A 22,644-nucleotide genomic window follows, 5' to 3' on the forward strand; every position below is an offset into this window, starting at 1 on the left:
TGGTTTCTGTGCATTAGTCAGTGTCAGTCCAGGGTAAACTACAAATGTATATATGGAAACTCCAGGAGTAGCCACTTAGGTTTCAGGACCCTTGCCCTCACTTGTCTCTGGGTAGAGACCCTTGTTCCACTCCCTTCTGAGTGGGAGGTTTTAAGGTTACACAGCCCCCTGCCTTACACTGTGATGTTCCCTGCAAGTCAGTCTGCCTAATGGCCAGCACCTGGGCTGTGCTTTTTTCTTCAAGGACAATGACCAGTATGTTGCCACCAGTTACAAGTGACCACACAGCTTTCTCAGCAGTACCTTTATTCTTAAGGTAAAAGCATTACAGAAAAAATGTATAAAAACAATAAACAAGTTTAAACACACACTAAACATACCAGGATTCACCCATCAGTCTTATGGGTAGAGCCCTGTGCGGATACCAAATGTATATCCGTGGATGCAGATATAAAGCAGATATCCAAGGAGTTGCAGGGCTCTACCAGGACCAGCAGCAGTGAAAGCAGCCACATCTCTGGCCACTGCTCGCACGAGCCAGCGCCTTACGCGGGCAGCTCCTCTGGCATGGCTGTACCATCCTCACCCACTGGGGCAGGCACCAGGCTCAGTCGCAGCTCTCCCTAGTCATGCTAGACCGGGAACATGCAAGTCACTGAGCCTCGTGCCCACTCCATGGGCAAGGCTATAGGCAGTACAGCCACACCAGAGGAGCTGCCCGCATGGGGCGCTGGCTCCTGCAAGCAGTGGCTGGACGTGTGGCTGCTTTTGCCGTTCCTGGTAGAGCCCTGCAGCTCCTTAGGTATCTGCACCTGTAGATATAAATTTGGTATCCATGTAGGGCTCTACTTATGGTGCCAAAGCCTTTCCAAGCCTTCAGCAGGCATGGAGCTCCCTTAGACAAAAATTTTGCTGGATCAGAAAGAAAATTCTGTGTCAGTTTAAGTCAGCCTTTTTGTACCAAAAGCCCTCGCCCCCACTTTTTGTCTTCATATATTTAATACAGTGGTCCCCAAAGATACTGCATGGGGTTGCAATTGTCTCCTTGAGTGGAGGCTATATGGTCTCAGAGAGGGTTATTGTGCTCTTGAAAAAAAGACTATGAAGTCAGGGTAATTTAGTGAATGCAGACAAACACTTTGTGCGTTGTCTTTCTAGCAGTGATGAGCTGCCAAAATCTTAACAACGGGTTCCCTCCTCACCCCACGAGGGGGTCGTTGCCCACCCCCGCCCCCTGGGACTCCTGCCCCATCCAACCCCCCTGCGTTCCTTGACGCCCCCCAGGATCCCTGGGCCATCCACCCCCCTCCCCTGTCCCCTGACTGCCCCCAGAACTGGGCAGGAGGGTCTCGTGCGCCACCGTAGTGGGTGCCCACCCCACCCCTAAGAGCCAGAGGCACCTGCCGGGGGGTGAGATGGGGAGTCCCGGCGGTGCTTACCTAGGGCAGTTCCCAGGAAGCATCCGGCAGGTCCCTCTGGCTCCTAGGGGCGGGGGAGCGTAGCTGGGGGGGAGCAGGTGGAGTGGCCGCTCCCCCCACTGATCACATCAAAAGTGGCGCCTTAGGCGCCGACTCCCTGGGTGCTCCGGGGCTGGAGCACCCACGGGGAAAATTGGTGGGTGCAGAGCACCCACCGGCAGCTCCCCACCCCGCACCCGGCCCCAGCTCACCTCCGCTCCGCCTCCTCCCCTGAATGCACCGCCCCGCTCTGCTTCTCCACCTCCCCTCCCCCCCGGCTTCCCGCGAATCAGCTGTTTGGTGGGAAGCTGGGGAGGGCTGAGAAGCAGGCCGCAGCTTCCCGCTCAGGCTGAGGGTGGAGGAGGTGAGCTGGGGCGGGGAGCGGTTTCACTGCATGCCCCCCGCCCCGGGTTACCTGCTGTGGTGCGGGCGGCCATCCTCGCGCCCCCCCGGCCCGAGCAGGAAGCCGCTGCTTCTTTCTCAGCCTGCCCCAGCTTCCCACGCAAACAGCTGATTCGCGGGAAGCCTAGGGGGCAGAGAAGCAGAGCGGGACGGCGCGTTCAGGGGAGGAGGCAGAGGCCGAGCGGAGGTGAGCTGGGGCTGGGGAGCTGCTGGTGGGTGCACCCACCAAATTTTCCCCTTTGGTGCTCCAGGGCTGGAGCACCCATGGAGTCGGTGCCTAAGGCACCACTTTTGGCCAGTTAAATTTAGAAGCCCTCGTGGAACAACCGGTTCTAAAAGGGCTTCTAAATTTAACAACCGGTTCTCACGAACCGGTGCGAACTGGCTCCAGCTCACCACTGCTTTCTAGAGTCCAAGATGAGGAACATCAGAGAAATGGGTGGGTTGAGTGTTCCCTCTTCTTTTTCCTTTTGCATTTCTATGAGGGTTTTGGTCAAAATATCTACTCTAAAGAAAAAGGGACCTTATTTTAACTAGAAATACCTTTGGGGCCAGCTTCCAAAAAAAGTTGTTTGCAGGGGTTTTCCTTTGGTTATTTAAGATTTTAGTATGGTACTGACTGCATACTGGAGGGGAAAGTTTTAGATTATGCCATGGAAGGGTAAAGGATCTCAGAAAGAGATTTTGTTTTGTTACTTTTCTAATTATACTCTGAAGTGCAAGAAAGCAGTGAACCGCGTAAATACACGGAAAACCCCCGAGGGTTGTTTAGGATCAGAGAGAGGCTGTTTATTCCCTTTCTTTTTTTGTTTTCAGTGTTGGTTTTGGTTGACATGCCTCGTTCAGGAAGGAAGGGCCTTAGTTTCCTAGAAGTCCTTTTGAGGTGAAAGAACCTACCCCTTCCCTTCCCTTTTTTCTTTTCTTTTCTCTGCAAGAGCGAATATTCAAGGTCCTGGAAATCCCCAGTGATACCTTACGGTTCACTGAAGTGGAATATATAAATCAATGGTGCAGCCTCACCTGCAATTCTGTGTATGGTACTAGTCACTCCATCTCAAAAAGGATATTGCAGAACTAGAGGCAGGGGTCAGAGAAGAGCAATGAGAATGATCAAAGATATGGAAAAACTCATGAGAGGAGTGATTGAAAAGACTAGGATTATTTACCTTACAAAGGAGACAAATAAGAGGGTATATGATAGAAGTATCAGTGTTATAGGGAAGGTAGATTGAGAGCTTCAATTCTCCTTGTTTTATAATCTAAGAACAAGACAGTAAGTGAAATTAAAAAGTAGGAAATTCAAAACTGTTAAAAAGAAATTCTTGTTCATGCATGATTTGTTTAAGCCATAGCACTCATTGCCAGTGGAAGAGATGGAGGCTAAAATCTTGACAAGATTCCAAAAGGGATTGGGAATTTATATAGTGTGGCAAAATACCTTGTTCACCTCAGTATGCTCAGTCCTTTTTAGGTTTGGGGCAAATCCTTATAGGTGGCACAAGGTCCTGCTACTCCTCTCCTCAGTCAGTCCCTTGTGCTTATTTTCCTTCCTTTCTGGGGAGCGAGTGCAGCCTCCCTACTGGGAAGGTCTAGTGTCTTGCTACAAACAGCCTACTGGCAACTTCCCTGCTCCTCTCACTCTCTCTCTCCTACCACCCAGGGGAGGGTTTAAAAAGGTCCCTAGTAGTTGGAGTCAGCTGAACCTAATTGGTTCCCTAGCAACCCCTTTTCCAGCTGAACCTTATTGCCCTGTGGTTCTCTCTCCTCAGTGGATAGGGAAGGGCCTTTTAAACCCCTGGGACTAATTACTACCCCCCTTTTGTAGCTGTTTGTCCTGGGTTTACCACAATAGATATAAAGAATATCCAGAATAATTATTCATTACAATTTTGAATGGTTATTAAGCATTGTGGTTTTGGTTTTACATCAATCTCAAACTATTAGAAATCAGGATGAAACCTATGTGGGGTGCAGATCATTCCACATATACCCACTGCAGGGTTCTTATGCCATTCTCTGAAGAATCCGGTATAGGCCAGTGACAGAATACTTGATTAGATGGACTACAGGTCTGATCCAGTCTGGCAGTTCCTATGTTCATATGATCACACTTCTGTTTGGAGCAAATCATCAGAGTTAGATGACTCAGTGATAAAAGTGTCCAGGCCTGGGTGATGCTGCAGCTTCCAGCAGTGCTATCACAAGTGGAGCTGTACCCGTTGGAGATTACAGGCTCAAAAATCCAAGTGTAGGCAAGATGAAAGTGTCTATTAGGATTTTGGTTGCTGCCTATCACTTGTATCTAAGCACCAATATACTGATTTCTATAGTTTCAATGTATACTTCACCTTATGGGTTATTGCCATAGTTTTAACGTTTTGGTGGTTATTTTTTAAAATAAATTGTACCTTTGTACATGTCTGGAGCAGCATTTCTAAACCTTGACCATTATCAAAGAACATTTTTTCCTCAGGAATATACCATTTGTCTGTGTACAGGGCACAGTCTCATCCTCTATATGTTCAGGTAAATGAACTGTGAATTTCAGGAAGTTTCCATGGGCAAAACTCTGAGAGAAGTCTGTTCCTGCCAGCTTGGTTATGACTCCCGCTCTCATGGTCCCCCAGGGGGGCTCTGTGCATGTAACTGTTAGGAAGCTTGTTTGTTTGATGTTAGTGCCTTATATGCGGGCTGTGTATCTACCCCAAGCTTTTGGTGGATACATGAAAATGATCTATTATGGACAATTTTATTTATAAGCTTTGCTATGCATCTTCCCTTGTTAGCAAAATGGGCAAAGTAGCAGGGCACTCATTTTAAACCAATGTTACTTTTAATGTAGAGAAAACCTAGCTTTTCCAAAGCTAATTTTCTTACTTTTTCCCATGATTTTTGCTCTGATTCTCTTCCCACAGCTCTCTGGAGGTGTATTTGTTAGACCATTATTAGTCTCACTTTTCCCCATTAAGGAAATTACAGTGCAAATGAAAATCTGGATGCTGTACCCATAGTCCTATTGTGTGATGGGAGAAGAGCAGGGAATCTTTTCCAAGAAAAGCTTTATAAAACTGAAATATCACATATTGGCTATACTAGATGCACATGCTGGACACAGACACATGGTCCATTGACATGCTTTGCCTGTTACACTTCGCTAGAGGGAGCTAATTCATTGCAAGACTGAAAGAGCAGGAGATGCCTGACAGAACGGCTGCTGCTGCTCATTGTTTTGGTGGGAAAAGCCAACCAAGACCACAGCAGCCCTTGAGATTGGTCTCTCAGTGAGGTGCAACTCCCCCACATACCGTGTCTCATCCCAGAGATTAAAGTAACTCTTGGTGAGGTGTGGGTTCAGGTTTTGGCCTCTCCCCTCCCTTGAAGGAGCCAGAAGCACCTATTGCAAAATGCTAAGGCCAATTTACATTGATGCTGCTACTGTATTAGAGCTAGTGCTGCTGCAGAGTTTTTTTTAAAGAAGTTTTTTTTCTGTACTGGATTATTAATAATAAATAATAAGTAGCTCATGATCTAAATCAGACACAGACAATCCAGGTCAGACTGGATTCAGCCCTAGAAAGGTGTAGATTTTCTTAAAAGTAATATTTTGTTTTAAATTTCTGTTGCCTGTCATCCAAATGGATCCCAAACCTCTTTACTAATCAATTATACACTCTCTATTTAATCATTTTACCCGCTGTATAAATGCAGCCATCTCTTGAGTGGGACACCACACAGCAGACTAGGAGAGGAAGAGGAGGAGAATCCTCTATCCAACGGAAGCGGGGGGGGGGGGGGATTAAGAAGACAATGTAATGTGACATTACAACCAGTTTCTCTCATCAGAAAGACAGTACCTCTAGCTGTACAGCACATTGATTAGTTAAGAGGGGAGAGTACCTCCCATTGAACCACTCCGTCACTGGGATTTCAACAATGTAATCCTCTTCTAGGACATGCAGATCTCCAGGTGACAGCAACAGAAGGACTTGTGGGGTAGACTGGCTCCTCCAGCAGTTTAACCATTGTGTCATCTAGACTTGCTCTGAGCTGGATTAGACTGCATAGTGATTAGAATAGCAGGAGCTGGCCTCCCACTGCTGAAGCTAACTGCTGGCAGCACCAGTGGGAAATGTTAGGAAAAAAGTCTAGTGTAGACACAGGCTCTTCCTTCCCAGACTGCTAGGTGCCCACGATATGTTAGCAGAATCAGAGAGATCTACACATGGTAGTTTGCCCCAAGCCTCACAGAGAACGTGACTAGTATGATCCAGTTTCCTGGCAATAACACATGAGCCAGGCCCTGATCAGCACAGACCCAATCTCTTGCCAGTTTTATTTCTCTACCACAACCCAATCCTGGAGCTGGGAGCATCATGCTGCTGTTGAAGGTGCCAGTTTTCAGAGGACATCAAACCAAGCCCCTGATTACTCATAGCATTTTCTGAGAAGTCATCATGCTGAACCCAGGCTCCTGGACAAATTTCAATGGGCATGAATTCTAGCTCCCTAAATGCCTCCTGCATTTTCACTCAGATAAAGGATTCTACTTCACGTCCTGTCCTAAACACCTGTGTACTGATGCTGTTAAATACCATGCTCCACAGATGGCTGTTTTTCAGCAATCAGGTCAGTGATCCTTGCATATCCAAAGGCTGCCTAACAGGAGGGTTGAGTGAGGCCAAAATAAATAAATCCTCAGATCCCGTGGCACGCAGCGAGAGAATACAGGACCCTAATATGGGGGTGCACAGAGAGCACCAGGGATGAGGGAGAAGGTGGTAGGGAGTTGCAGGGAACTCTTGAAATAGAGAGGGATGGGACAGTGGTCCACAGGGAGTTTATGGGATGGAATAAGATGAGCCCATGGTGTGAACTCAACAGACAGAAGCTATGAATTGTGAAACAACTCCCACCAGTCAGTTCATAAACAGAGACTCAGACTTCAAACCAGCTGCAGTGGAGCCTCAGCAGGATAACTACCAGAGGAGAAAGCAAGCAGGAGTCAACTTCTTGTAGAGCATAAGCCAGTCATTTGTTTGTCTCCCTTTGGCTTGGGATGGGGAGATGGAGACAGGGAGCTGCTCTTTCCTTTCTCATAGGGTCATCTGTTTTCCTGTCTTAAACAGGTCCTCCAGCCTGTTAGAGTTCTGAGTACTAAGGTTAGCTCAGTAATGAGGACCCTGTCATTTTATTGTACTGGATCAGCTAAACCAGGGAGGCATATGTTTGGTATTAACAAGAGTCGAGCTCTTAATTTCTTCCACCTGGAAGGGCAGAACTCTTCTTTTCCCCCTTCCCCCAGTGAGGAAGCTTCAGCTGTTCTCAATTTAGCAGGATTTCCAGCCCTGTGAAACAACTCTTCCCACTCCCAAATGTATGTGTGTCTGCATGGTATGAGCAAACCGACCCCTTGTCAGTGAATCCACAGACCCTCCAGAAGGTGTTTATGTAGTTGATGTCACCATGGGCAAGTCTTGTTTAAAAATTAGTACAGAGTCTGAACTAAGCAGCATGACAGAACCTGCCCTAAAGATGCAATTGTTGGTATGTAACAACTGAGTTATTTCACAGTTGGATATTAGGAAAAACTATTTCACTAGGAGGGTGGTGAAGCACTGGAATGGGCTACTTAGGGAGGTGGAGAGATTTTTTAAGGCCTGGCTTGACAAAGCCCTGGCTGGGATGATTTAATTGGGGTTGGTCCTGCTTTGAGCAGGGGGTTGGACTAGATGACCTCCTGAGGTCTCTTCCAACCCTAATCTTTTATGATTCCCCAGGACAACAATAATATATGGGGGGTTGAAGGAAGCTGGAGGCCCCCCACACTGCGGAGCTGACCCCTTCGGGAGGAGGGTAAGGGGCCCTGCTCCATTTAGAAACAGGGAAGAGAAGACAAAGGCCATTTCCATCTTTCCTATCTGATGGCCTTACTTTGTCTGCTAACTGGAACTTGCCAGCTCCTACAAGAATAAATCCCTTGCCCAGAACTAAAGGAAATCCCATGAAGTGCCTTTTCTCTTATCAGGCTCAGGAACTGCTCACCAGATCTGCTACTCCCTCTTTGAAGTGGTGCTCTCTAGCTAATTACAAACCTGCTGATGGTCAGGCATAGAACACCACCTCAGCACCCCTCCCCTTTGCATTGTGTGTGAGCAGTTTCAGTGTAGATTATCTGGGGTGGGGTCAAGCAGGCCTAGAGGAGCATTATCAACATTAGCCAAATGGATACTAGAGAGAGATGAAAGGAAATAATGGGAAGCTGAGACTATGCCCCAGGCCTTGTCTAGAGTGAGCAAGCAGGTCCACCCAGCAGTATGGGCAGGCTCCTACCTGTGCTGTTGAATTGTCAGGAGCCCAGGCACTTCCCCTACTGTGAGTGATGGGTCCTGTTTTCACCTGCTGCCCTCATAGGTCTAAAATGAGTTAGATTTTCAATGACAAGGTGGGTGAGGTAATATCTTTTATTGGACCAACTTGTGTTGGTGAGAGATACAAGCTTTCAAGCTACATCGAGCTCTTTTTCAGGACTCTTGATTAGATTTACAGAGCCACTTACAGCAGGGGTGGCCAAAGTATGGGCTGTAGGCTGGATATGGCCTGTATCTGCCTTTATATTCAACATAGGCACAGCCAGTTATGACTACAGGTATGAGCATGCAGCCTAACTGCTTAGATAGTGACTGAGCATTGCCTAGTGGGACATGTCTTTGCAGGCTGCCCCTTCATATTAAATAATGACCGTAGTATGCAGAAGCAAAAATGGTTCTCCTGCACATATATGTAATCATTCACCAAGCTCTTGCTCACACTCTGATAAGCCTCCAGCTGCAGGAATAAACAAATAGAAGCTACAATCTGCTCTATTTCATGCAAATTAGGGGCTGCTTAAAGATGTCTGGTAAAAAGAGAATTCCACCTGTTGAGGACTTGAACCCCAGACAGCACGGGAGTTTTGACCTGGTTCGTTTTGGGTTCGAGTCCTCAACACACCCCACCACACACAAACCTACCTTCTCTATCGCTGTGGAACTACCATCAGTGGAGGGGTGAGGGCCAGGGACCCACTACTACCCAGATCCTTTATCTGTTCCCCTACTGGGGAAGAGAGGTGACACACAGACCTGAGGCTACAGTGGCAGCTGACTAGCTGCCTTTGGTTGGAAAAGGAGGTTTCTTTTCCTTCCAGCCCCTTACAACCCTCCCCAAGCCAAGACCCTGTAATCTAGTTTAGTGCAGCAGACAGGACTCAACTCCCAGTGAACTGAGCAGCAAGTGAAAGTTGTAAACCTAGCCAACATTCAATAAGCTCTGGAAAGTGACTTCCCGTGAGGCTACAGATTGTGGGGGTGTATTCTGCTGGCTCCTCCCTCTTTATCCCATCCTCGAACTGGTCTTGCAGACACTTTGCTGAGGAATGCAAATGAGAAATGAGCAATTATTTAAGGATCTACAGATAAGACCACTTCCCATCTCTTCCACAGCAAAAAGCTGATTTAAAAAAGCCCACCTCAGAAATAGTCTCTGGGACGCTACACATACTAAACATGAATGAATCCAAACTGGACCCAGTGCCTAGAAAACCAGCCACAAAAGCAAAAAAGAAAAAAAAACAAGTGGTCCAGTGTAGAGGGACAGGGGAGAAAGGAAGGCCACAGTGATTAGAAATGCACCAGCTTCAATTAATAATGATTTGTTTGTTTATCCTTCACATTTTTAAAATGTATCTGGGATTGCAGATAGCATGGCTGCAGTCTCCAGCTGTCTTGTCCACTAGAGCAGTCAGATGAGCCAACATCTCAGTGGATATTATTTCTGGTGGGGTCCCAGCTGTTGGTTGTTTCCTTACTAACATAAGCCATTTTCATGGCATAATTATTCACCAAGCCCTTGCTCCTTGCATGACAGGTCTCCATCCAGGGCACTAAATAGCCCACTCTTACTGTGGCCAGGAGCAAGTTGTTGCCATGTGCTTGACTGTGGTTACATTTTTCTCTAAATACTTTGTCCTATTGCTAAAATAAAACACTTTTGGTTTAAGAAGGCTGTTTGGTCACTCTGTTCACCACTGGTCAGACTCCTAAAGGGAAGAACTGCAGGTGCTGAACCCAGCCACACCTGTTGGGTTAGCACAGGGGATACACAGGATAGCCTACAGCCCAGTCAAAAAGTGGGAAAATTGCAGAATTCCACCCCTGGAAAGGTAAAGCCATGAGGCCCAGCACCTGAAGGGGGTGTTCTGTACCCCTGAAGTGAGTACACTCTGACACAGCCACAAAGGGGACAGAGGTTTAGCTAGTCCTGTAATTATGACGGGGGACTCAGATCAGGAATGGATTCCTGCCTTGCTAAAGGTGGCGTTCCTCAACTCATGCCTAGCCCCAAAGATGGGTATTTGTCTTCTGGTAGCCTCCCCAAGGCCATTTCCCTAGCTGCCCCTTCCACCTACTTTTGGAACAAGAGAGGTTCTTCCAGGCTAAGACCCAGCACCCCTTCTCTATCTTACTCATCTGTGTTGACTCATCACCATCGTTCAGCTGAAGATCCCCAGGGACAATCCCTCTTGTTGCAATATCTTAGCATGGTGTCATGGTGCTGTTGTCCACCCTGAAAGTGATGGGATAAAGGAGAACAGAGATGGAGATTTTTTTTCTTTCAACACTCTGACCCCAATCCACAAAGGTACTACTTAGCTGTCTACAAAACTCCAGCTTTAACCCTGTAGGCACCGAAGTTTCTGTCCTGTTGGGATCCACACTGCCGTCTCATTCTAGGCATCCGGAGATCTATTTCTTGCCTGACCCCCAGTGATTCATGAACTGGGGGAAGAGAGGCATTCATTTGCCTAAATCAGACCCAATCCAGCAGGTGTGCTCAGAGGCTGTCTACCAGATCAGGTCCTAATCAAAATCTGGCCAAAGGAGGTGGTGGGAGTGCCAGTGCCCACTTCATAACTTTTAGGCCAGTGGTTAGAGCACTCACTTCAGCTGTAAGAGACAAGCCTACCTCTCTGCCAGCAGCAGAGAAAAGATTTTTGAACCGGGGTCTCCCATGCCTCTCAGGGGAACCATGGGATATTGTGATGCAGGGCTCCCTCAACCTCTCTTGCTGAAACTGTTCCACTATGGCTAAATAATGAAAGAGTCATTGGAGCTGGGGGACTGGACACTGGGTTTGTCCCCCACCCCCACATTCTCACACTGTCCCTCTCAACTTCAGCCCATGACACCTACTTATATCCCCTTGTACCACCCTAAATAAGTCCCTAGTGTTTGCACCCTTCCTTCCATTACACATGTATCATGTTCCCCCCACATGAGAGTTTTAATCTTTTCAATCACTAATTATTAATCAGTCCCTGCAACCCCCAATTATTATTGTTGCACTGCTTGGAGCTTTCCCCAGTTTGCTAATGTGTCTGGTGGTGAGGGGCCCACACCTGAATAATGCCTCCCAGGTGCCAACCACACCAGTGCCAGACAGAGGGGGACTATCCGCTAACTGCTCCAGAAATGGTGCCTTTCCATATTTAGCACAAAACAGTCTGTTTTTTCTCAGACCACTGGAGATTTACATCTAGTGTGCTTTCTCCTTCTGTGATTTCCTGCCCACATTTCTGGCATCACTAAATCATTTTGCCATGCTCAGTGGGGTTTATAGCTCCTCCCACTTCCATAATGTTTAGTATCCACAGATTTCATTAACACTATTCACTGGCATTTCCAGCTCATGGTATGCCTGGCATGGCAATGTCTTCTGCTGGTTGGATTGGGTAGTTATTCAGCAATGAAATTGTTATGGTGGAGGCATTTAAGTTACTAATTAAGCACCAGCATTAACTCACTGGAATAAAGGAGGGTACGTCTGGCTATACTGGCCGGTTTCAGGCTCAAAAAGCCCAGCACCTCAGTCACAATGGGAAGCCCGCTCTAACCAGCAGGGCTGGAAGCTCCCTTCTCTTTGTGAATAAATTTTTGTGAGAACAAACACTCCACAAGCATGAGCTCCAGATTTGAGCTTTTATTTAAAAATAGAAAGTTAACGTTCTAACCTTCGCAGCTGTGAAGAAAACTATCTACATAGGGCCTATGCATAGCTGATGCAGAGATATCTGCCTGAGGCTACAGATTGTCTGAAACAATAGTTGTTAAGTTGAAATCTAATTATATGCATTTCATTGTAAACAGTTAGCTATTTCACCTCTGATCATTTTAACTTCCAGCACATCTGCTTATCTCAAACTGCCTCCAGATCTCTGCTGAGAACTGGTGAGATGCAGCTTTTCATTATCAATACAAAACCTGCAGCACATTAACTTTTAGAGGCTGGGTACAATAAAGTGTTCGAACAGATTCCATGACACGAGAGAGTGAAGCAAAGCGATAGAAATATTCATTTCCATATTTAATTCAATTAAAAAACCCACAATTTCAAAAAAAAAAAAAAAAGAAGTATCAGCAGCTGCCACAGAATCCCCAGGGCCACAAGAGCTTTGCCCTAGAATTTTGATCAAGTTTACAAGCATGCCCCACCCTACAGATGTCCCGAGCATATTGCCTTTTAGAAAAAAGAAAAATCCTTCCCCTTACAGTCAGAGGAAGAGGAATCTGTGAAAGCTGCAGCTGGTGTCTCTCTGCTTTCATCTTGGCTTTGATGTGTGTTCTGAAAGAACTGAGGCTGTCGGGGCCAGCACTAGCTGGAGTGCGACCCACAGACAACAGGGGGAGGAGAGAGAAAGTCAGTCCATTCGAAAGTCACTCTCACTTTTGACCTCTCCTCCAGCTGCCAGCTCTCACAGAGGTCAGTTTGAACCATGATTTATAAAGATCAGAAACAACTCAGGGATCATTGCCCCAGACTCAAGCTCTCTGCTACTAGGAATAAATCCCAGAAAAGTAGGTGCTTTGCTGGGAGATTAGATCTGCAGCAACCCAGAAAAATGCTCCATAGCTGCTTGTGTCTGGCTACAACAGCCCAATGCAGTATGGAATCAGTACCAGAGGGGATACAGAAGGAGGGGAAAAAAGCATCTTCAAATGGAAATAAACATACTTTCCCTTTAAACTATGAAGCCACCTCTGCCATTTCATCTCCTGAAAGGATGCAGAATGTCTGCTTTGCAGTCCCTTTACCAGGCAAAGAGGGGACACAGCATCGCCTCATCCCTTCTGTGGCCAGCTGAGTTCTGGGGCGGGGGGAGCGTGCAGAGTGGGGAGCCTTCCTGGGTAACGCGAGGCTTAGGGCCATCATTGGCAGAGACACGAACATATTTATTTAAAAGGTTTCAGAGTAGCAGCCGTGTTAATCTGTATCCACAAAAAGAACAGGAGTACTTGTAGCACCTTAGAGACTAACAAATTTATTAGAGCACCAAATAAATAAGCAGAAATCAAAAGATTCAGTCTCATCTCCAAACCCTACAAAGGGGCCATGGAACCAATGTACTCAGTACTCACTGTCAGCACTGTCAGAGACAGGGGCAGGCAGACAGGCTGCCACCCTTGGTGTGGAGGAGCAAGGGAGGAGGGGAGAAAAGGATATGAGAATGAGAACGTGCCACCCAATTTACTGGCTTCTCCACGTCACAGGTGTGAGCTCGGGGGCAGAAGCATCAGGCCTGGTCCTTACCAAGACCCCACTGGTTCATGCTGAAGTTCAATAGCGCTTTCCATCCCGCTATTTCCACCTACATCCCCTATGGACCTTTCTTTTGTCTCAGTTTTTGTAGCATGCCCATCACCATGATATTAGAATGTCTCTCTCTCTCTTTCTTTCATTGGTATGAAAGGACAGAGGAATGGATCTCACTGATAGTGGAGAGGGTGGCAGAGATCTTTCTCCAGGAGCAATTAATTGGTCAGAGACGAGCCTACACCCAAGCCTGATCCTAATGTTAGAGAGAAAGTGTGATGCTGCAGAAGACAATGAACATGTACGTGCCTTGAAATTGGAGCATCTGGTGGCCACCCCAAAAGTGTATGCCCACGATTTCCTCAGCATGTTTATTCAGGAGCAGCACTTCTTTCTTCCCCTGCATTCACTCTGGTCTCTCCCCACACCCATTTCCATCCATCTCTCCTGGCTTTCAGGCCCCCTTCAAAAGCTTCCCACAAAGAGACACGGCTGCTGGCAACTCAGAGGAGAAAGAGATCCATGCATTCAGGGTAATAAATTATTTGTCCCCAGCTGGAGGTTGAGAATTGGAACAAACTAGATCAGCCCCAGGAGGCAGCTGTTTGTCTTGCTCTGGAAGGGGTGAGGCTAAAGACATCAAGCCTGGCCTTTTCCCCAAAAATGTGTGTTTTCCTGGGTAATGCCAATATGAGGATTTCCACTATGACCCCCTTTCTAGCCAAAGCTTACAACTTCCCCTGTGATTAATTAAATATCCAGACATGCTCTGGAGTGTCTCGGAGCATAGGTTATTTAGTGCTTTCTCAGTGCATGGGCTGCTCCAGGGCCTCCTGCATTACTTGCACACGTATCTCTCCACTGTCCGCTGGCACTTCTTGCACATCACATAGCAGCACCAATAGTACTTGCACTGGCACCTCTCCACCACACTCTCAGTGTAAGCATTGTAGCCACGCCCGCAGCACATCAGGTTACAGCTGTCACTGCCCACAGAGGTCTTGTTGCATTGCCTGCCAAAGTGGAAGAAAGATGAGGGCGTTGAGGGGATTTAGGGATGTGATGGCACAGCTGGGTTGAGGTGCTAGTTATGGCATAGGAGTTGAGATGGGTCAATCTAGGAAACAACTTGCTCAGCCTCCAGGGAAAGACATACATGGGCACCAGAGAATAGTTTGGGAGCGGCTGTTTCTCCCTGAGGGACACTGGAATGATGAGCAGTTTGATGCAGGAAGGACTATGGAAGAGTTTAGACTGGAGGACCATTCTCCTCATGACTCATCAGGGTGGGGTGGGTAAATGCTTCTGACTCCATCCACTGAATTGCACAGGGGTTCTCAAAATGGGGGTTGGGACCCCTCGGGGGGGGGGGGGGAGGGTTGCAAGGTTATTACATGGGGGGTTGCAAGCTGTCAGCCTCCACCCTAAACCCCACTTTGCCTCCAGAATTATAATGGTGTTAAATATACAAAAAAGTGTTTTTAATTTATAAGGGAGGGTCACACTCAGAGGTTTGCTATGTGAAAGGGGTCACCAGTACAAAAGTTTTGAGAACCACTGGAATAGCAGGTTCATATGCCAGGCAACAGGGCTGGGCTGTGGAATGGACTAGTTGAATCTACTGGACTTTCCATTGCCTTTACAGCTGAATCCTGAATATGGGGGCACCTACCATCCTGTACCCAGGGGAGATAAACAAGCTACTAGGGTTTCATGGGAATCCCCACACTTGCTGGGTCTGTCATCTAACTAACTGGCAAACTCTTCCTCCCGACAAAACACTCAAGGTTTAGTATCAGCTCTAGTGGAACAGATAGAATAATAAGATGGATGGGGCCCAATCTAGACCACGGGAGGCCCCTTGTAAGACCATACCATATGAGAAGGGGCTTCTCTCCACTTTTTGCATCCTCTCCCCTCCCTCAAACGGTCTTCAAGTCGGCAGCGAGTTACATGGTTACAAGGTTTGCCTGTGGTAGGGTGTGCGTGACAAGAGAGGGGCTAGGGAGTTTATTAAAACTGATGCAGGGAGATTTCAGAGCCTCTTGCAATTACAGCCTCCCTATGCACTCACAGTCAAGCTGGCAATGGGACATGTTGTGCGTGTTATAGCAGAGATTACATCATTCAAACAAGAAGGGATTTAGAGAGAGTGTTTCTAGGTTGGACTACAGAGGTAGAATGAGAGCCCCTTATATCAGAGGGAGAGTTATAACACAGGGAAGCTACAGCATCTGTAGCTGGTCCTTACCTGTCCTGAGTCCCCAGAGACCCCAGTTTGGGATTCTTTGTGCAGTAGTCTGGAGAACTGACTAGATAAACCAGCTCAGCCTCTCTCACTGGCCTGATGTCCAGTTCTTTGGGCACCAGCTGCTTTCTGGTCCCCATGTGCCGGTGGGTCACCTTGGTGGCTGCCAGGTACTTGGATTTGAGGTCAGCGGCTATTTCACTCAAACCTTGCAGCCCCTTCCAACAGGTCTTAACTGAGCAGGAGCCAGAAACACCATGGCATTTACACTTGGTCTCCAAGGAGTCAATCAATACCTGGAAAGAAATAAAATCAGTAAGGAACCCAAAGCTGGGATTCATCCTTCCCCGCCACAGCCCATACATCCCAAGAAGATCTCCGAAGAGCATGTACAGGAGGCTTCAGGATATGAGAAAGCATGGACAGTCATTGGCACCCAGGAGGCCTTATCTCACTTAGTACCTATGGGGGATGCTTTCCTGCATTGCCAAACATGAAATCCTGCATCAAGACTAACAGGGAATACAAGGGTTCAATTACTATGCTTTTCTGTCCCTGTAATAAGAGGGTAGTCTTGGGACCAGTGCCATCCACAAGTTTGCAATGGGGCCTGAAGTTTCCCCTCATTAATTCAGGGGTGTGCTGTGGGCAGTTTCCCATCTTGCTCCAAGTAGCCTGGCTATGTATGGAGACCTGTAGTCTCTGCATGCCATCCCTCCATAGTATTAAGCAGGAGGGGTAGCTGCTATTTGCTCCATTTTTGCACATTAATTGCCACCTGTGGGCTCATGGCAAATTGTCAGCAAGGCCCTTGGTTGGGTTATGTTTGGTCACCACAGGTCCATTAGCTACCAGGAGTGGAGGTCTGCAGAGACCTACAGAAGAACATGCAGTTCTTATTATAGCAGGTTAGGTCCTGGGGTAAAGCAGGTTCAAAGCCAGGATGGATCTCAATGTACCACTGGGAAGATATAAATAGCCAGCAAGTATCTCCCTGGAGGTTAGCAAGACAGGGACTCGGCCCTGTTTCTGTAAGGCAGGTGTTTGTGTGAATGGGTCATTATAAAGTTACTTTAACCCATCGATTGCCTCTCCAATTTATTCATGTGTGGTCTCCCAACAATCTGGCAAGAGGCTGCAGCCCTCCTCCACAACTCAGCCAATATAACCAGTTATTTCTTAAAAGAGGTGCCCTGGTTGTGGCTGTCTTGCCAATTTTTGTGGCCAGTGACCATACCCACCTGTCGGCCCACTGCATTGTTATGTAGATTCATAAGCCTGGTGGCTTGTCCTCCTGCCTTGCTGGACTTCATGGGACCATCAGCAAAGGCAGAACCCATCTGGAGGCCATAGCGGAGGTTGTCCCCACAGCCACCCCACCTGAAGCCAGGCCCAGGCACCTCAGATGGGACAGATCCACAGGAACAGATAGGTAGTTCCCCTGAGGCACAGGCCTGGGCGATGGAATGACTGACAGCAGCAGCAGCCAATGCATAGACAAACGCAGATTCCCTGGTCCCTGTGAAGAAAAAGGAAGAATCCCAGAGAGTCCTGAATCCCAGAAACACCAACATGATTCCTAGTGCCACAGAGCTTTCTTCATACGGAGAAAATCACCACATACTCTTCAGAATCATCCCACCTCTCATTCATTTGATGCTAACTGTACGTTTCACAAGGGTCTCAGCACAGTGATAGCGGCACTACAACAGCAATCAGAATTCAGGACCCGGGGAGAGGGAGCGTGAGGGAAGCGTTTCCTTTTGGCTGATGCTCCAGGCAACGCTGATTTGGGCTCCAGAGTGAGCAGTGGCTCGCTCTCTTCAGCCTCATTACATGGGTCCTTCGAGAGAGCAGTGCTGTTTACAATTAGTACCTTGGTTTTCTACAGCTCTTTTCACCCAAGGATCTCAGAGCATGCATGCAAGCGCACACTCTCTCGAGTGAAATCTCACAAACTCGTCACAAAACTGTGGTGTAGGTCAACATTATTCTCCCCATTTCACTGAAAGGGAAAATGAAGTATAGAGAGTGAGAGCAACTTGTAAAGTCACACAGCAAAACAGCAGAAGCTCCAGAAACAGAATCCAGGATGGTTTACTCAGTGACGAACTTTAACCGCTCAAGTACATCTCCTCTGACAGATGTATTATTTCTATTATAGCAGCACCCTCCCCCATTAGGGCCAGAGCCCTATTGCATTAGGGAGACAGGGCCCTATCAGTTCCTTCCAAACAGCTTACTCCCCCCACCCCCAACCCAGACGTGGGCAAACTATGGCTCGCGGGCCACCTCCGGCCTGCAGGACCATCCTGCCCAGCCCTTGAGCTCCTGGCCTGGGAGGCTAGTACCCAGCCCCTCCCTTGCTGTCCCCCCTCCCCCGCAGTCTGAGGTTGCCATGCCACCAGCACTCTGGGCGGCGTGGCTGGCTCCAGCTGGGCCATGGGGCTGCAAGCTCCTGCTCTCTGAGCGGCACGGTAAGAGGGCGGAGAGCAGGGGCGTTGGATAAGGGGCAGGGGGTCCTGGGGAGCAGTCACGGGACAGGGAGCAGTGGGGGTTGGATAGGGGGTGAGGTCCCGGGGGGGGGGGGTTAGGGGCGGGGGTGTGGATAGGTGTGGGAGTCCCAGGGGGACTGTCAGGGGTGGGGGTGTGGATAGGGGTCGGGGCAGTTGGATAGGGGGTGGGGTCCCGGGGGGGCGGTTAGGGGTGGGGGGTTCTGGGAGCAGGCAGTCAGGGGACAAGGAGCAGGGAGGGGAGGGAGGTTGGATGGGTCAGGGGTTTTGACAGGGGACAGTCAGAGGGCAGGAAGTGGGAAGGGGCGGATAGGGGGCAGGGGCCAGGCTGTTTGGGGAGGCACAGCCTTCCCTACCCGGCCCTCCATATAGTTTTGCAATCCCGATGTGGCCCTCGGGCCAAAAAGTTTGCCCACCCCTGCTCTAGCCAGTAATTCCTTTCACAGGAGCAAGAATGCAAAATTCCTGCTCTGAGTCAATAGCAAGTGGACAAAACCAGGTATAAAAGAAAATATACTTCCTTTGTGCCCCCCTCCCATCTGCATCTCATTCTGATTCTATTCTTAGTGCCATCTTTTTTCACCCTGTTTTGTTCTGTTCTTCACTTTCCCCTGGGATTAACTCTCCCCTTCTAGTTTGGGGGTCTCCAGCAATTGCTCTTTTTTTGATGTGGAAGTTAATGTTAGTCACACAGACTGAGAGCTAGCTTTGAGACTGCATCCTGCAGTCTCTGCACGCTCCAGGCCAGACTCTGATCTCAGTTACACCGCTGTAAATTCTGTATATCTCTAGTGACTTCAATATGGTTACTCCAGAGTATCTGACAACAGAATATGGCCCATTGACTACAATGGGAATTTTGCATGCGAAAGGACTGCAGGAGAATGAAAAACTACAGTGCCTAGGCAAGCAGAGTATAGAAATGCCAGATGATATAGCAGAGCTTCCTTTACCTTTCATGAGGTCAGGGGTGAAACTGGGTGCATACTCAATGGAAGAGCAGTTCCACCTCATATCCGAGAACATTTTCTGGCAGACTCCCTTGGTCTCTTTGGCTGCATGTACAATGCTGTGCATGAGCTCCAGGTTTCTTCGGCACAGCTGCAATTGGTCTGGGACTAGCCCATCCAATATCTTACAGTGCTGGGTCTCATTCCAGGCTACCCTGCTGCCATTCACCATCAGCCCTCTGTCATGAAAGAGGAATTACCATAAATGAGTGAGACAGGGGTAGAGAATCGAGGCCAGCCCACTCTTGTTGTGACCAGGGATGTTACTGGGGCAGAGAGGAGGAGAGATGAGCCATGTGTTGAGTATTGGTAACTAGATACCGGGCCTTTCACCTCTAGATCAGGAATCTGGTTACGGTCCAAATCAGTGACAGCTGTTCAGTGGTCCCCCGCATGAAAAGAGGTGGTGGGTCTCAGGCCTGGAATCAACATTGTTAAAACAAACATAGCTGGTACTAATTGCATCCCTTTGTTGGCATCCTCAGCAGAGGCACCTACACTGAATAGACCTGACAGCTAAACTCCCCTCTTGGCCTAGAGGCACCAGACTGAGGTACATTGTAGGGCAGTGCACTTGGGAAGCTGGTCCATCCTGCTGCTGTCAGTGCTGTGAGTTGTCCTGGTGGCACTCCACCCTTAGAGGCATTCTCTTCTACTGTGTAGGGAATAAGTGTGAACAGCGTGTGGGGTTTAAAATGTATGTCTCTAGCTCACACGTTTGTTACATTGACACATGGGGCCTGATTTTCGGAGGGATGAGCAGCCACAGCTTCCATTGATTTAAAATAGTGTTGGTGCCGAAAACTTCTGCAAATTGGGCTATAACCGCCACATACGTGTGTATCTTCTATTTATTCATACATACAAAGGGCCAAACTGGAGCAAATGGAGGCTCCCACCCACCCAGGGCTGCATGTGGCCCATTATTGCTATGTGTGAACTCAGTGGAACTAAGCAGGTATAAAGACCAGCTAACACTTGTATCCTGAGAGGCAAATGTCAGACTGATTTGAGATGCCACTTAAAAAGCAAGACTGAAAATCCTTCCATGCTAGCCCCAAGGCAAGCAGTGGCTAGTTGGCCAGAAGGGGAAAGGGCTCCGAAGGGATGGCTGTGTTGAGTTTAAAATCCAGTAGGGGAACAATGGCGCACAGAAAGTGTCCCTGTCCCAGGGGGAAAGGCAGAGGAGTTGGACTGCCAAATGGCAGAGGACAGAGAAAGGGAGCCAGCTCCCCGCCGGCTCAGCTTCTCCGCTCCCCTGGAGGGTGGCCAAGCCTGCCCTGTCCCCAGGTGGGTTAGCCCAGGCAACAGTTTAGGGAACAGGGATTTTCCAGCTGAGCTGGGGAGCCCTGGGCAGGGCATCTCTCAGCTGCCGCGGGAGGGGTGGTTGCCATGGGCTGCGGCCCCGCGCCCCCACCCCTCTGCCCTGAGTTGCTACTCACAGCCACTGGATCGCCGCGGAGAGTCCCAGCTGCCAGAGCAGCGCCAGGGTGAGCCGCAGCGGGGCGGGGAAGCTCGAGCCCATCGCAGGAGCGGGCAGCGCTCAGGAGAGGAGCGAGGCGAGGCCAGGAGCAGGGCTAGGGGGCGGCCGGCAGCCCCCGGCTCTTAAAGCGCCCGGGCGCGGCACCCCCCGGGGGGACGGACAATGGGAGTTTCGGGTGCCATTCACACGGCGGCTCCGCTCCCGGCCGGACACGCGGGGCCGTTCGCAGCTTCGTGTCAAAGCCACACAACCCGCCCCTCCCCCGGAAAGGCCGCCGAGCCCCCGCCCCAGGGCCCGGCCAGGTGTCCCGGGGCTGCCCGTAGCTACCCAGAGTCAAGGAGAAGAGGGGGCAGCGGCAATGCCCAGGAGAGAACCGGGGGGTGCAAAGCCCGGCAGGGTTGGACTGGGGGGGGGGCGCAGAGCCCGGACGGGGAGTGCGGGGTTGGAGGGGCACAGGGCCCGGCCTGGGTGGGGTTGGGGAGGCCGCAGAGCCCGGTTGTGGGGGCGGGACTGGTTGGGGCGCAGAGCTTGGGGACTGACTCGCGGCCACTGCCCTTTCCTGGCCGATCAGGGGATGGGGCCCCCTGGCTGTGCCCAGGGCCAGCCTTCCCCAACGCTGCCCCTTGGGGGCTGCTCTCCTGCCGGCTGGCCCGGGATCTCACGGCAGTGCACGGGGCTGATCTCGCAGAGGGGTCTCTCTCTGGCCAGGCCCTGGTTACATTAACACTCCCGCGCATTTAAATAGCGTCAGACAAATATTTCAGGCAGTTCTCAGAGGTGTTGAGACTGTGTCAATCTCCACTTCCCCGGGGAGTAGCGAGGGGCTGGCTACCCCTTTGAAGAGGCGCTTTGAAATGAGAACTGGGCGGCTCCGGTTTATCTGCATGTGAATTGCTGTGAATCAAGGCAATCAACTGGGGGCGCTGTCCCGCTAGGAGCTCACGAGGGGTTCGTCCCCAAAACCAAGGGGAGCCCCACTGCACTGCCCGGTCCCCTCCCGCAGATTAGAGCAAAGGCCAGTAGCGTTACACCGCTGCTTCAAACTCCCAGCCCTCCTGTCTTACAAACCACCCATGGGATTGACCAAGGGGTGCGAACAGCCGGAGCGTGGCGGCCTCTTCTTGTAGGAGAGCCAGCCAGCGAATCCACTGCCAGCTTCTGCTTAGCACTTCCATAGCGCCTTGCATTTGCAAACAGTTTACAAATATTTAGGATTACTGAGCTGCCTGGAAGGGGAGACGATTAAGTATTAGTAACCCATAAACTCACTGAACGTTAAATCTCACCAAATGAAGGTAGATCCATCCTCATCATCCTATCCACTCATTATACTCCACACCTGAACATAGCCATTATATGAACAACATACCCTCATATCTCAATGTCTGTACTTTGACCCGTCAACCTTTTACCCCCAATCGTGGAGATTGCAGATTATGTGTTCCTTATGCCATCTGATCCTAAACTGAATTTCGCACCCCTTGATAATCTGTACGTTACTTCTATGTTTAAACTCTGTACAATTCACTTTTTTTTTAAACATCATCCGATCCTGTTGCAAATAGGAAGAGGGAGAGGAACCAGGTTAAATTGCTGCTGCCGATTTACATTGTATTCACATTCTGGGTGATTTGCTTTACCTAGGGTAGTTCTAAATTACACCTCCTAGAGGTGAGAGATTTTTGGGAGGGGGGGAGGGGAAGCCGAATTTTTGCGTTAATTGACTTGACAGCACTTTGTGAATCTTCAGTTTTCCACCTTCCACTGTGCAGTCAATTAGGGCCAGATCCTCAGGGGTCCTTGAAATCATCTGAATCCATTTAAATAGTTGAAACCAATGGGAGTTGGGATCTGGGCCTTCCTTCTCTAGTTTGAGTGGGACTTTGCTAAGACAAATGGGTTA

At 49.1% G+C, this 22,644-nt stretch overlaps 1 protein-coding gene across 1 annotated transcript; it reads right to left on the reverse strand.

Moving 5' to 3' along the window:
* Positions 1-14,325: 14,325 nt before the first annotated feature.
* Positions 14,326-20,783, reverse strand: LOC141993584 (protein Wnt-11b-like). Its single transcript, XM_074963135.1, has 5 exons — positions 20,701-20,783; positions 19,202-19,437; positions 16,977-17,254; positions 15,739-16,031; positions 14,326-14,500 (listed from the first exon to the last, which is right to left on the reverse strand). Exons 1-5 carry the CDS (start codon positions 20,781-20,783, stop codon positions 14,326-14,328), a joined length of 1,065 nt encoding a protein of 354 aa, XP_074819236.1.
* Between the last annotated feature and the right edge of the window lie 1,861 nt (positions 20,784-22,644).

The sequence above is a fragment of the Natator depressus genome, chromosome 9, assembly GCF_965152275.1.
Source record: "Natator depressus isolate rNatDep1 chromosome 9, rNatDep2.hap1, whole genome shotgun sequence".
In the NCBI taxonomy this organism is placed as follows: Eukaryota; Metazoa; Chordata; order Testudines; family Cheloniidae; genus Natator; species Natator depressus.

Coding starts and splice junctions, on each gene's coding strand:
- LOC141993584 (XM_074963135.1), bottom strand. CDS start 20,783: ATGGGCTCGAGCTTCCCCGCCCCGCTGCGGCTCACCCTGGCGCTGCTC. Junction 17,255..19,201: donor CACCCCTGACCTCATGAAAG/GTAAAGGAAGCT, acceptor TTTTCTTCACAG/GGACCAGGGAATCTGCGTTT. Junction 16,032..16,976: donor ACAATGCAGTGGGCCGACAG/GTGGGTATGGTC, acceptor ATTTCTTTCCAG/GTATTGATTGACTCCTTGGA.